The sequence below is a fragment of the Microcaecilia unicolor genome, chromosome 4 (assembly GCF_901765095.1).
Source record: "Microcaecilia unicolor chromosome 4, aMicUni1.1, whole genome shotgun sequence".
Taxonomy (NCBI): Eukaryota; Metazoa; Chordata; class Amphibia; order Gymnophiona; family Siphonopidae; genus Microcaecilia; species Microcaecilia unicolor.
Window position 1 is genome coordinate 335,426,288 of NC_044034.1, and position 14,364 is coordinate 335,440,651.

The following is a 14,364-nucleotide window of genomic DNA, read 5'->3' on the forward strand; positions in this document are numbered from 1 at the left end:
AGGGTATGGCGTCATTGCTAATTAGTTTTGACGCCGAAAAAGCCTTTGACAAGGTGCACTGGGCCTTTCTCTTTGATGTATTGGCAACCTATGGTTTCTCGGGCAGATTCGTAGAGGCGATTCAAACTTTATATGATAACCCTAGCGCCACGCTATGGGTTAATGGGGCAGAGTCAAGGAGTTTCCCCATTAAGAGAGGGACCAGACAGGGCTGCCCCTTATCCCCACTCCTCTTTGTTTTGGTGTTGGACCCCCTTATTAGAGACATTTTGGAGAATCCCTTGATCAAAGGAGTAAGATTGGGCACTCAGACATTTAAAATTGCAGCCTTTGCAGATGACCTTTTGGTACACCTCACATCCCCAAAAGAGTCGCTCGAAACGTTGTTAGAGTCTTTTCAAGAGTATGGAGATTACGCGGGCTTTAAAATTAATTTAGATAAATCCGAAGCTTTAGCATCCTCGGATGAGTGCAGAGAGACTTGGGGGAATGACTTCCCTTTACGGTGGGCTAACCACTCCTTTAAATATCTTGGTATTAAACTAACAATGAATACAGCAGAATTGCAGCAACTAAATGTCAAGGCCCTTTTAGACTACACCAGACACAAACTTGACTCTTGGAAGGGACTACCGTTGTCTTTGATGGGACGCATACATTTGATTCAGATGGTGATCTTCCCGCGCTGGCTATATGCTTTGCAGACACTGCCCGTCGCTTATCAAAAAAAGATTTGAAAGATATAAATAGCTTATGGTGCCGATTTTGCTGGGCTGGGAAGAGGGCAAGAGTACGACAGGCTCTGTTAATAGGCGGTTGGAAACAAGGGGGCATTGGCTTCCCAGATCTATTCTTATATAACCAAGCATGTCTTCTACGACACGTCAGAGATTGGCTTCTTGAGACGCACTGCTATACACCTACATTGTTTGAGAGAGCCTATTTCGCACCGCATGATATGATAGCCCTATTTCACCTTTCGTGGGATAAAATACCTCCCCACTTCAGACGCAGCATCTTGCTTCACCCTCTTCGAGCAACATGGCAGTGGTGGGTCGGGCAATTAGGGGGTCATTCAAATGTCTCTGATCAAATCCCGATTGTAGGGAATGCAGCATTTGTAGCTGGAATGGGTGGCTCGCTATTTGGAGGCTGGGGACAGAGAGGCCTTACAAAATTGGAACACTTGCTGCAAGATAATGGGGACCTATTGCCATATGAAGCTTTGCAAGTCAAGATAGGATTGGGCTGGGGGGCCAGATTTGCCTACATGCAACTTAAACATTATATGCAGACATTGAATCAGGCTGCCTTAAGGGGACAATTGGGAGAAAAGATTCGAGGGTTTTTTGAAGACCTGGCGGTTGAGAGACATACGATTTCAGATTTATATGGAGCCCTGGTCCGGGGGGGAATAAAAATACAATATGAAGCTATTAAATTAAAATGGGAACAGGATCTTGGGACGTCCTTGGCGTCATGGGATATAGCGGCTTCGTTGAAGGGAATCCGACAGTTAGTTAAGGATGAACGATTGAGAGAGTGTGGCTATCGAGTGATCCTGCGGGGTTACATGACCAAGACACAGCTGGCTCATATTCAGAGGTCAGAGAGTACAAATTGCTGTAAATGTGGTGGCGGCCCGGGTACATTCTACCATGCTCTCTGGCAATGTCCAAAAGTGCGGACATTTTGGCAATGAGTCCGTAGCTTTCTGATAAAGCTGGGCAATAAAATCCAGGGAACCGACAGACAATTTCTGCTGGATCAGTCGAGAGCCTTTGCCCCTCTGAGGGCGCCGGCGGCTCTTCTGTGCAGGAAGATGTGCTTGGTGGCTCGCAAGTGTATTATGCAATACTGGACTTCTGAGGAAGCTCCAGCTTATTGGCATTGGAGAAACCAGGTGCATCTTCTAGCCTCGTGGGAGTCCCGTGATGCTAGAACATCACCCAAGCGCAGAAAGCAATTCCTTCAAGTTTGGGCCCCTTATCTACAAATGCTGAGTCCGAGAGGGAGAAGCTTGCTTGTTAACTCCAGTTAAAGGCCCTAGAGGTTCGTTTGACACACCTGCCCAGTTTTGGAATACGGGAGGGAGGGTGGGGGGTTGAGCTGAGGGAGGGGGAGGGAGGGGAGGATAGGGAACATCAGGTTGGGTAATTAGTAGCTCGCTGGGCACAGTGCTGATATATCAGTTTGAGGGGACTACAAGTTATGTTTGTTTTATGCCATGGTTACATAGTGGGGGAACCATAGATTGGTGTATAAAGAAGATGGGAGGCAATTATTTTACTATGGGATAGTTTAAGTGCCTAAGGAGAGATCAGTAGTCCAATGTATCTGGGTGGGGTGGATGGGTTTGGGTGCACTGTGTACAGCTAATGAGGGATTGCACGGAGGAAGAGTGTATAGGCAGGGGGCTATCTGACACAAGGCCCTTTTGCCGTTTATGATGTACTCTTTTGACTAAATTGGTTATGGTGTTATAGGTCTTAATATGTAATGACTATTTCCTTTTGTGTATAATGTTATATAAACCTCAATAAACAAATTTAAACATAAAAATTCCCTGGCGCTTCTGCACCACTACCCACCTGAGGGGAGTCCCCATCACATTGTTTACTCATGGTGCTTTGCCGCCGACAGGCCTCGCAATCCCCCAATGCTGCTCTCTGGCTCCCACACCGGGAGCAGCATTTTGCGGTTTCTGAGGGGGCAGAATTAACAAGAACGGCAATCCTCCATTGCAAACAGGATACCCCCCCCTCCCCCCACTGCGTGGTACTACTCCATATGATAAATTTAAAGAGGCAAAGCTTACCTGGAGCCGCTTTCTTTCTTTCTTTTTTTAAAGCAGGAGAGAAACTGCCGGCTCAAACCCCTTTAGGGCCCCCAGCCCAGGGGAGATGGAGAAAATGTCAGGGGAAGACAGGGAGGACCTGGCACCACCAGGTGTACATCAGAGCTCCACAGTCGGAACCTCAACCCCTATCCAGGCTCAACCGGGCCAACTGGGACTCCAAGAGCCGGATCAATCCAGACTGCACAGGTATGACCCCCCCCCCCCCCCCCCCCCCCCCATCTGCTAATAGAGAGAATACTGAGGTTGAGATGGCTGCACAGGACCATATACAGCAAACCTCTAAAGTTCTATCTCCACCTGCTGGTAGAGGGACATAACCCACAAGTCTCTGGATTGATCTGTGGGACGCTGTGGAACTATAAATGAATGGGAAAAGACTAGACCATAGTGTGGAGAAAGTCCTTCTCCTCCACTGCAAACTCCAAACTCCATTCCTTTTATCTTGCTGCACAATACGCCTGGAACAGACTTCCTGAATCAGTACGTCAAGTTCCAGCTCTGGGTGTCTTCAAATACAGGCTAAGAGCCCACCTTTTTGAGGAAGCTTTTAACTTCTATTCACTTGCTCAGCACCCATCTCTGTTTTATAATTCCCGCCTTCCCTTACTTGTCCCGTTTGTCTGTCTTGATTAGATTGTAAGCTCTGTCGAGCAAGGACTGTCTCTTACATGTTCAATGTACAGCGCTGTGTATGTCTAGTAGCGCTATAGAAATGATAAGTAGTAGTTTTTGAGAAAAAGGTATCTTCAGATGGAGACCCTCTTGCCTGTTTGAAAAAGTATCCCAAGGGAGTTCAGATGAGAATTCTTATCTGGAGCATATCTCCTATGACTTATAAGAAACTAGCTAGGAATACTCAGAGCCATTCTCTATGTAAACTAAAGGTGACTACTGAGCTGACCACCTTTCAGTGCCAATAAACAAGTAAGAGGGGATCAGAGCCAACCACAAACAATGTTCTGGAAAGACTTCACACTTCCAACAAGAAATAGCCACGAACGGGACCTGCAAGGGACTGCGGGCCAAGCTTTTGTCCAGGTTCCACTACAGAAAGAACAGGATAGTGGGAATATCTGCCATAATGCAAAAGGGCCCTCTTCTTCCAAAAGGTTTCAAATAGCTTAAAGAAGCATGTGATGCCTAACAAAGGCTTTAAAAGCTTTCAGAAAATTAGAAGTTACCACTGGAGAATATCAAGTGCCAAACTGTAAGACAGAATGGAGCTGGATCCTCCATCAGGACTTGGAGTCAAGGGAAGGTGGAAAGGAACTCGGCATTTAATCAGTCTCCTAAGCTAATCCCAGGTTATGGCCGAGACCAGGGCATCCCAGTCTCGGGATGTGGTAGAAGGACTCATCATGACCCAGCAGCAGAAGATACAACTGGACTATCAAAATGCTGCCTTAGGACTGCCATCTGGAGATTCCCACTCACTGAAGATTATGGGCCTTATTCTATAAAGGTTATGCTCCTAATTTATGAACATAATTTACGCTCCTAAATTTATGCTCCTAAATTACAAGCATAACCTCTTTTGGAACACAGAGTATGCTCCTAATTTAGGAGCATAAATTAAGCTCGTAGATTTAGAAGCATAAATTTTAAGAGCATAAATTTAGGAGCATAACCTTTAAAGAATAAGGCCTTATCTCCCAGATTCTATATAGTGCGCCTAGAGATGAATGCAAGCTAGCAAGCTAATGAGCGCTGATAACAACACTTAACAAGCAATAATGAGCACTAATTGGCACCGATTAGAATTTATGTAAACAAGTCGCTAAGCGTATTCTGTAACGATATGCACCAAACTTCTAACGCGTGCAAGCAAGAAGGGGTGTGGTTTCGGGCATTTCATGGGTGTTCTGAAATTTACGCGCCTAGTTATAGAATATGCCCAGTGTGCCTAAATCTATGCGCTGGGACTTACGCCACATTTTCATTTGTGTAAATGAATGCACGTAGATTTAGGCGCAGAAATATCAACTAAACATATTTTATAATCGGTGCCTACATCTAGGCACTGATTATAGAACACGTTTACTCAGCACTGATTTCAGCGCCGATTTGTTAGACATCATATATTGAATGCCCCCTATATGCCTAACTGCTGAATGTAAGGGATATGGGTTCTCCTTGGGCGACACTTGAGTGGTGGACTCTAATACCCAAAGCAAGGGCACAACCAACATAAATAAACAAAAATAAGTCTTCCTTTCTGAAAAGACTAATTACTGTTGAGTCCTTGCCCTCCATGGAGGATAGTTTTCTTTTCTCCAGAGAGAACATGTGCTTTCTAGCTCATGCCCTTCCAAAGGGTGGATAGGGGACACACTGCCCAATTTACAACTGGTCAGGAAGGCCTAACCCACTTAGAAACAGATCCTACCTGACAGGTACATAAGTACATATGTAATGCCATACTGGGAAAAGACCAACGGCCCATCAAGCCCAGCATCCAGTACCTGACAGCGGCCAATCCAGGTCAAGGGCACCTGGCAGCTTCCCAAACGTACAAATATTCTATACATGTTATTCCCGAAATTGTGGATTTTTCCCAAGTCCATTTAGTAGCGGTCTATGGACAAAACAGTCCAGTTTCAATTTAAGTGCATGCCTAACAGTACTCAATGCGATATAATTCTCAGAGGATGGTGCCACAGGAACCACCTACCCTAGGTGACCTCAACAATGCCCTAATTCTGCTACTGAGACTGCTGCTGGAAGAGGCCCCCTCAAGTGGCTTTCCCCTTGATTGTGCTCTTGTAACTGCCTTTTGTTTTCTTTTTTCTTTATTTTTCATGCAGTTTAAATAAGGGCACTGAACCTCCATCAGCACATCAAGACTAGCCAGAAGGAAGAGAGGGTACGGACAATGATGGAGGGAGATCATAAGGGTGTTGTGGGAGGGGTGGGGAGAGGATGTCGGAAGAGAATTCTGCATCAGACCATAGGAACCCAATCTGGAAAGGACCATTAGGGCCAGCACACTCTCTGTGCTCAATCATACTATCACCACACTAGGGGTCTGTGAGCCAATCTATCATACCTGCTACATCAGCAGCCTTAAGCTACCTGGGAGCCTGTCCTAAGTAGCTCACTCAGTGAGGGAAATCAACTGGTACCCTTGGAGCTTAGGGTCCATTTCAACCAGGGGATGCAGTCTGAACAATGTTGCCCTGGGAGACTGCTAAGAACCCTGCTCCACCAGAAGTGAAGGCCAAAAGATATTGCTCTGGGAACCTGGAGAATTCTGCTGTACCAGTCCAGCACACAACCACTATCTTCTGGAGACAGAGAATACTGACAAGTGTCTCCTATGCATCTCTCCTATATTACAATATTGACATCACTGGAAAGGTGTGGTATTGTCTCTATTTGCTGGCAAAGTGGCATAAACCCACATATCTGTACTGGTCTAGCAGGATGACAAGGAATAAAATTTGATCACACCTAAAACATAAGAATATTAAGAGGTGTAGAAAACAAATGCTAATCCACCATCTCGCTTGAAAAGAATTGCTTTCAATAAGGAAGCAATAGGTGAGAAAAAAAATACGTTCATTGCTCTTGGCAGAAATTTACAAACTGATGTATGCTGCACAACCGTGGAGACACAGGGACTACTAAATGTACAGAGGGGTCTTCTGGCTTTTCCTGGAAACCATATGGACGTTCCATACTGGCAAAATCAATGACATCACCCATCAGTGTAACTGCTAAGTCACTGTCTTCTGAGAACACTCGGACCTCAAAAACAACAAAAATAAAAACTACCTCTCATGAAGATTCCATAGAATAAGGTAAAATTATGTATCATACCTGATAATTTTCTTTCCATTAATCATAGCTGATCAATCCATAGACTGGTGGGTTCTGTCCATCTACCAGCAGGTGGAGATAGAGAGTAAAGCTTTTGCCTCCCTATATGTGGTCATGTGCTGCCGGAAACTCCTCAGTATGTCGATATCAAAGCTCCATCCGCAGGACTCAGCACAGAGAATTACACCCACAAAGGGACACTCTGCCCAGCTCACCCACCGCCGAAACGGGGGAGGGGAATTAACCCAGCTCATCCCCACACAAGTGGGGGAGGGTAATCTGTCCAGCTCATCCCCGCGGAGCGGGGGAGGGACACCACCCCGCCGATGCGGGGGGATCTGGCTTATCCTGCAACCGCAACTGCGGGAGGAGCTGACTGACCCTAACCCCGCCGAAGCGGGAGGGGTACAAAGCTGCCCTACAGCCGCACGAAGCGGGAGGGAGCGTCGACAGAATTTAGGTCTCAATCCAGCCCCGTAAAACGGAGGGGAGAGGAATGCAGCAGCTCACTGTAACACAAACTCGTCTCAACTCTTGAAGAATCCAATTGAAAAAACTTGAACACGAAGTCCTCCTGAACAGGAACTGAAGACTAAACTTGAACCTGAAATGCAACCAGAATATAAACAGTACAGATATCTGGGAGGGGCTATGGATTGATCAGCTATGATTAATGGAAAGAAAATTATCAGGTATGATACATAATTTTACCTTCCATATCATCATGCTGATCAATCCATAGACTGGTGGGATGTACCGAAGCAGTACTCACCCAGGGTGGGACAATGACATCCCTGACCGCAACACTGAAGCTCCAAACCGGGCCTCCGCCCGAGCAGCCACAGTCAAGCGGTAATGCCTGGAGAAGGTATGGGCCGATGCCCAAGTTGCCGCCTTGCAAATCTCTTCCAAGGAGACGGACCCGGCCTCTGCCATCGAGGCCGCCTGAGCTCTAGTGGAGAGTGAGCCTTCAGCCGGATAGGCGGCACCTTACCCCGCGGCCACATAAGCCGCTGCAATGGCTTCCTTGACCCATCTTGCCACTGTAGGCTTAGCAGCCTGCAGACCCTTTCAAGGACCTGCAAACAGGACAAACAGATGATCCGACTTCCGGAAATCATTGGTCACTTCCAAGTATCTGATGATGACTCGTCTCACATCCAGATATTGAGAGCAGAGTACTCTTCTGGGTAGTCCTCCCTACGAAAGGATGGGAGACAGAGCTGCTGATCACATGGAAGCGGAGAAACAATCTTGGGCAGGAAGGAAGGCACTGTGCGAATAGACACTCCTGCCTCAGTGAACTGCAGAAAAGGCTCTCGACATGATAGGGCCTGGAGCTCGGAAACTCTTCTGGCTGAAGTGATAGCCACCAAAAAGACTGCTTTCAACGTCAGGTCTTTCAGAGATGCCCTCGACAAGGGTTCAAAAGGCGGCTTCTGCAAGGCTCTTAGCACCAGGTTGAGATTCCACGCAGGCACCACTGAGTGCAGAGGAGGGCGCAGGTGATTAACTCCCTTGAGAAAACGTACCACATCTGGCTGCGAAGCCAGGGATGCACCCTTCAGGCGGCCCCTGAAGCAAGCCAGAGCCGCTACCTGGATTTTAAGGGAACTGAGCGACAGGCCTTTCTCCAGACCTTCTTGCAGGAACGCCAACACTAAAGAGATTGGAGCAGTGAAGGGAGAAAGTGAGCCTGCTTCACACCACGCTGCAAAGGTACGCCAAACCCTGGCGTAAGCAGTAGAAGTAGAGCGCTTCCTCGCTCTCAGCATAGTGGCGATGATCATGTCTGAGAAGCCCTTCTTCCTCAGACGCCGCCGCTCAATAGCCAGGCCGTAAGACCAAAGGGGGAGGGATCCTCCATCACCACGGGACCCTGATGCAACAGGCCCTGCTCCACTGGCAGTCACAGAGGGTCGTCCACTGAGAGCCTGATCAAGTCCGCATATCAGGGACGTCTGGGCCAGTCCGGACCCACCAGGATTATCCGGCCCGGATGCTTTGCCACCCGGTCTAGCACCCTGCCCAACATGGGCCAGGGCGGGAACACATAGAGAAGCTCCTGTGTCGGCCACTGTTGGAGAAGAGCATCTACTCCCAGAGATCGAGGGTCCCGTCCTCTGCTGAAAAAGCGCGGCACTTGGCAATTGGCCGATGACGCCATCAGATCTAGACTCGGCTGGCCCCAGCGCTTCATGATGTCCAAGAACGCCTGAGCCGATAACTGCCACTCTCCGGGATCCAAGGTATGGCGACTGAGAAAGTCCGCCTTCCAGGTTCGCTTCCGCCCACTGGCATAGACTCATGGCCTTCTTGGCTAGAGGGGCGCTCTTGGTACCTCCCTGGCAGTTGACATAGGCCACAGCCGTGGCATTGTCCGACAGGACCTATACTGGCTTCAACGCCAGTACCGGGAGGAACTCCAAAAGCGCCAACCGAATGGCTCTGAGTTCCAGGAGGTTGATAGACCACTTTGCCTCTGCAGGAGACCAGAGCCCCTGCGCTGTCCTTCCCAAGCAGTGGGCTCCCCAGCCCGTCAAAGAGGCGTCCGTCGTGACGACAATCCACTCCGGGGTCACAAGAGGCATTCCTGCAGACAACTTGTCTGTCTTCAGCCACCAGCTCAGCGCCTTGCGCACTGCTGCGGTCCAAGGAAGGCGCACAACCTAATTCCTCCGACACTGGAGTCCAGCGCTGCAGCAGAGAGTGTTGTAGTGGTCTCATATGAGCCCTGGCCCAGGGCACTACTTCCATTGTGGCCGTCATAGAGCCCAACAGCTGCACATAGTTCCAAGCCCGAAGAGGAGAGGCTACTAGGAACTGGTCCACCTAAGCCTGAAGCTTGACAATCCAATTGTCTGGTAGGAACACTCTGCCCACTTGGGTGTCGAATCGAACTCCCAGATACTCCAGGGACTGAGTCGGGCGCAGCTGGCTTTTCTCCCAGTTGATGATCCACCCCAGGGAGCTCAAAAGAGCAATCACCCGGTCCAAAGCTTTGCCGCACTCTGCATAAGAGGGGGCTCGGATCAACCAGTCATCCAGATAAGGATGGACTTGTACTCCTTCCTTTCGCAGGAAGGCCGCGATGTCCACCATTACTTTGGAGAAGGTCCGCGGAGCAGTAGCCAACCCGAACGGGAGGGCTCTGAACTGGAAGTGTCGCCCAGGACTGCAAAACGCAGAAAGCGTTGATGAGGAGGCCAGATGGGAATATGCAAATACGCTTCCTTGATGTCCAAGGATGCCAGGAACTCCCCTGCCTCACTGCCGCTATAACAGAGCGGAGAGTCTCCATGCGAAAGTGCCGAACTTCAAGGCCCGATTGACCCCTTGAGGTCGAGGATAGGCCGTACAGAACCTCCTTTCTTTGGTACCACAAAGTAACTGGAGTAACCGTCCCTTGCCAAGCTGATTTTTCTGGCACCGGAACGACCGCACCCAGGCGGATCAGATTGTCCAAAGTCTGCTGCACTGCCACAGCTTTGACCGGAGACTTGCAGGGAGAGAGTACAAACCCGTCTCTTAAGGGTCGGCAGAACTCTAGCTTGTAGCCGTCTCTGATGACTTCCAGCACCCAAGCGTCTGAAGTTACCCTGGTCCACTCGCCCAGAAACGAGGACAGGCGTCCTCCAATCTGCACTGGGCCATGGACCAGGGCCCCGTCATTGGGTACGAGACCCTGGGGGAGGACCGGAGGGCGCACCTCCGGGACGGCGGTCTCTGCGAAAGGAATGCTGCTTGGGGGAGAAGTTCCTTTTGAAGGAAGAGGGGGCAGAGGAGCCCGACTTGCCCGGGCCTGGGTTACCGACGGCTTCCTGAAACGTCCTCTGGAGTTACCGGGGCGAGCACTGGCCCGAGCCCTGACCTCTGGTAACCTCTTGACTTAGACGTGCGAGATCGGTCACAATTTTGTCCAGCTCGACCCCAAAGAGCAGCTTGCCTTTAAAAGGCAACTTAGCCAGGCGGGACTTAGAGGCGTGGTCAGCAGACCAATGCTTCAGCCAAAGCCACCGCCGCGCAGAGACTGTCTGAGCCATACCTTTAGCCGAGGCTCTCAAGACATCATACAGCAAGTCTGCCAAATAAGCCAAGCCCGATTCCAGGGCCGGCCAATCAGCCCTCAAGGAAGGATCCGAGGGGGAAGCCCGCTGCACAATCGTCAGGCACGCCCTGGCCACATAGGAGCTGCAAACTGAGGCCTGCAAACTTAAAGCAGCCGCCTCGAAGGACGACCTTAAAGCCGCCTCCAATCTTCTGTCTTGGGCGTCCTTTAGGGCCGTGTCACCTTCCACCGGCAACGCCGTTTTCTTAGTCACCGCAGTGATTAAAGAATCCACAGTAGGCCAAAGAAGGCCTCCCGTTCACTTTCAGGCAAAGGAATAGAGGCGGGACATAGCCCTAGCCACTTTGAGGCTCGCTTCCGGGACATCCCATTGAGCCGAAATCAAGGTGTGCATTGGCATCATGCACGTGGAAGGTTCTAGGGCGGGCGCTTCGTCCCCAGCATAATGGCGGAGCCAAACAGGGGCTGAGGGACAGACGTCCTCCGGAGAGGAAATCTTTCAAAGTGCTCATGGCCTGCACTAACAGGTTGGGCAAGTCCTCTGAGCGAAAAATCCGCGCTGCAGAGGGGTCATCCGCTCCATCCGAGCGGGAATCCGTCTCCTCCAAGGAATCCCCAAAGGACCGTTGGGAGAACCCAGATACGCTGCCCTCATCTACATCAGAGGAGACAGAGTCCTCTAAGGCCTGGAAATCCACCCGAGGGCGTTTACTTCCGGGGGCCTCAACCCCTTTATCGGACAAGGGAGCCGGGGCAGCGTTTTGCATAAGGAAGGCCTGATGCAGCAGCAAAATGAACTCGGGGGAGAAACCCCCCAGACCGTGCACTTCAGCAGCCTGGGCCACAGCCCTAGATGCACCCTCAACCGGCGCTCGCAAGAGCGGGGGAGAAACATGCTGCGCATCCAAAATGGAGTCCGGCGTGACACTCCGCGAGGGAGCCGCGCGGGAAGAACGGCGCTTAACTTTGGCCGCTTTTTTGCCGTCGCCCAAATCAAGGGTGGCCATAGAATTAACGTCTCCCACCTCAAGGGCGGCCCAAGAAGAAGCCGTCCGAGCAGAGTGGCCGGCCAAGATGGCGGAGGCGAGCAGCGGGGGATGGGCATTTATGGCGGGAAAAACCGCCGCACCGGAGGAAGAACCGGGACACTGATCGGCCTCCAAACTGACACCCAACAAGGGCGAATCAGACTTTAAGACCCCCGCATCCCCGCTAGAAGCGCACACACGGTCCGGGGAGCGATTCTTTGCGCCCTCGCCCTCCGACGCCATAGGCCACGTGGAGACCGATCGGGGAACCCCCTGCCCACTACAAAAAGGTAAAAATTACATGCTTCTCGCTCCGAGCTGTAACGAACTGGTGTCCCAGTGAGTAGCTGCAATAAACGTTGAAATAAACGCCCTTAAGGACGTCCAAAATTATTATTATTTTTTTTTCAATGGATCCAGCGGGAGGGGGGAGAAAAGGAGGGACCTGGCACCACCAGGTTTGCACTTGCTCAAGAAGAGCCCTCAACCCCAGGTACTCAACAAAACCTAAAAATTAGGCTTGGAGACCTAGCCAGAGCTGCTGCTGTGTGTGACCACCACCTGCTGAGATAGAGAACATACTGGGGAGTTTCCGGCAGCACATGACCACATATAGGGAGGCAAAAGCTTTGCTCTCTATCTCCACCTGCTGGTAGATGGACACAACCCACCAGTCTATGGATTGATCAGCATGATGATATGGAAACATGGGAAATAGAGGTACCATAAAATATTTTGCCTCAATAAACACCAGCCTTTCATGCAGGAACAAAAACAGTCTGCTGTAATAAACACCAATCACTGATGCAGGAATTACAGAATGCCTTGCTCATCGTCTTGGAAAATGTTCTGTACAAATAAATGCTAGGTTCTCTGAATGGGGTACAGCATAAGGTACAGAAGACAGTCTGGGCTATACATTTAAAAGATATTATATAAATATAGTTTGTGATACCTCAAAAACAGAGGTACTGTCCTTTCTGTAAATCTCATTGGCTGGAGGATGGAACCAGCCACACTTCTTCATGTGTTGCTTCAGGATAGTTCTGCTTTTCATGTATTTTAGACAAAATTCACAGAGGTACAACTTTGGTAACCTGCAAGTTTAATTACAGAGAAACAAGAATGGTTCACAAAATACAAAGAGTTGTAAATGTTGAGTAAAATGACAATTCAGGACTTTAATTCACTATTAAAAGAACAGCCACTATAAAACTAGATGATCTGACTCTTTTTTCGAATCCTTGGACAAGAGAACCAGAGACAAATGAAATTGAGAAATACTATAGGACTTTTTAATAAATGTACCCCAAATCATCATCTAATGGCATTCTCTGTCCCTCTTCCCGCCAAAGTATCCCCAAAACATTCACCAATTAGAAGCAGTGCAGCTTTGCAGAAGAAAGGTGAGTGCACTCCTACCAGTACAAGACAGAAAATAAGGACCAAACAAATAAATTATGAGAGATACCTTCTTACTGGACTAATGCAATACATATCTTGTGACTTGCGTTTGAGAGCTATGCTTTCTTTACTGGGCCAGTGAAGGAGGCATAAATCTCAAAAGATAGTCACAGATGTATTGAGTTATCCCTGTAAGAAGGTATTATCTACAACTCAAGGACCTGTATTTCTACATTATCAAGAGGAATCACACACCAACCACAATAATTTTACTCATTAAAAGACTAAATACATTATGTTTATTATCAAAATTCTTGAATTTTGCTGACATCTCTGTCCATAGCATCTTATAAATCATACAAGACAGTACAAGAGAATGTTCAATTTTTGAAGAGTACAAAAGCTGTATGAATCATGGGCCAAAAATCAGGTGCAGGGTGCAGCTTGCAAAAGAAAATTGGCCAATGTGAGAAAGACGAGAGTTTGAACAAGAAGATGTTGTGTATGAAGTAGTGCGGATGAAATACAATGTGTATGATGAGAGAGAGAAAGAAGGGCGAAGGGGTAAAAGTCACAAAAAGCAAGGAACATTTGCAGAAGGAATTTACAGTAAATGTTAATGGATAAGGAGAAAGTGAATGGATCTGAGTAAAATGTAGTATCCATGAGCTGACGAATAATGTGCTACATAAGTTGAAGACTAGTGAAGGATAAATTGAAGAAAGTCAAGTCTATATTGTGGAATGAAAGCTTGATTTGCTTGCTGTTGGACAAAAGTAAAAGCTGAAAACAGACTATTCAGTGAGGAAAATTCCACTTAACAAAATACTTATCCACTTAGCTGTATGCGGTTTTCCAGCTGGCTTGCCACTGTAAAGTTAGGCACTGTAGGCTATTTACACAATCCTGCTTAAAAAGGATAAAGTTATCTGGATAGAGCTGAATATTGATGCTATCCAGATAATTTTTTGGTGCCCTCTGCATGTCCCTCATTCCACCAAGAATGCTTTTCCAGTCATCCTAGTCCTAAATGCATAACTTTTGATTGTACATCTGAAGCCACTGAATTTTCAGCCCAAATGATTCACACAGTTAAAGTCAATTTAACTGCATAAATCACTATCAACAATTTGGAAACATAAATCAGATAGAAAATGACAACGGAAGATGGAAGGCGGATGTAA

The 14,364-nt window shown here is 48.4% G+C and overlaps 1 protein-coding gene across 1 annotated transcript in view; it reads right to left on the bottom strand.

Moving 5' to 3' along the window:
* KAT6A (lysine acetyltransferase 6A) overlaps positions 1–14,364 on the bottom strand; it is a 290,868-nt gene that overhangs the window by 94,754 nt on the left and 181,750 nt on the right. Inside the window, 1 exon segment of the mRNA XM_030202065.1 lies at positions 12,732–12,873. Coding sequence (XP_030057925.1) covers positions 12,732–12,873 — 142 coding nt within the window.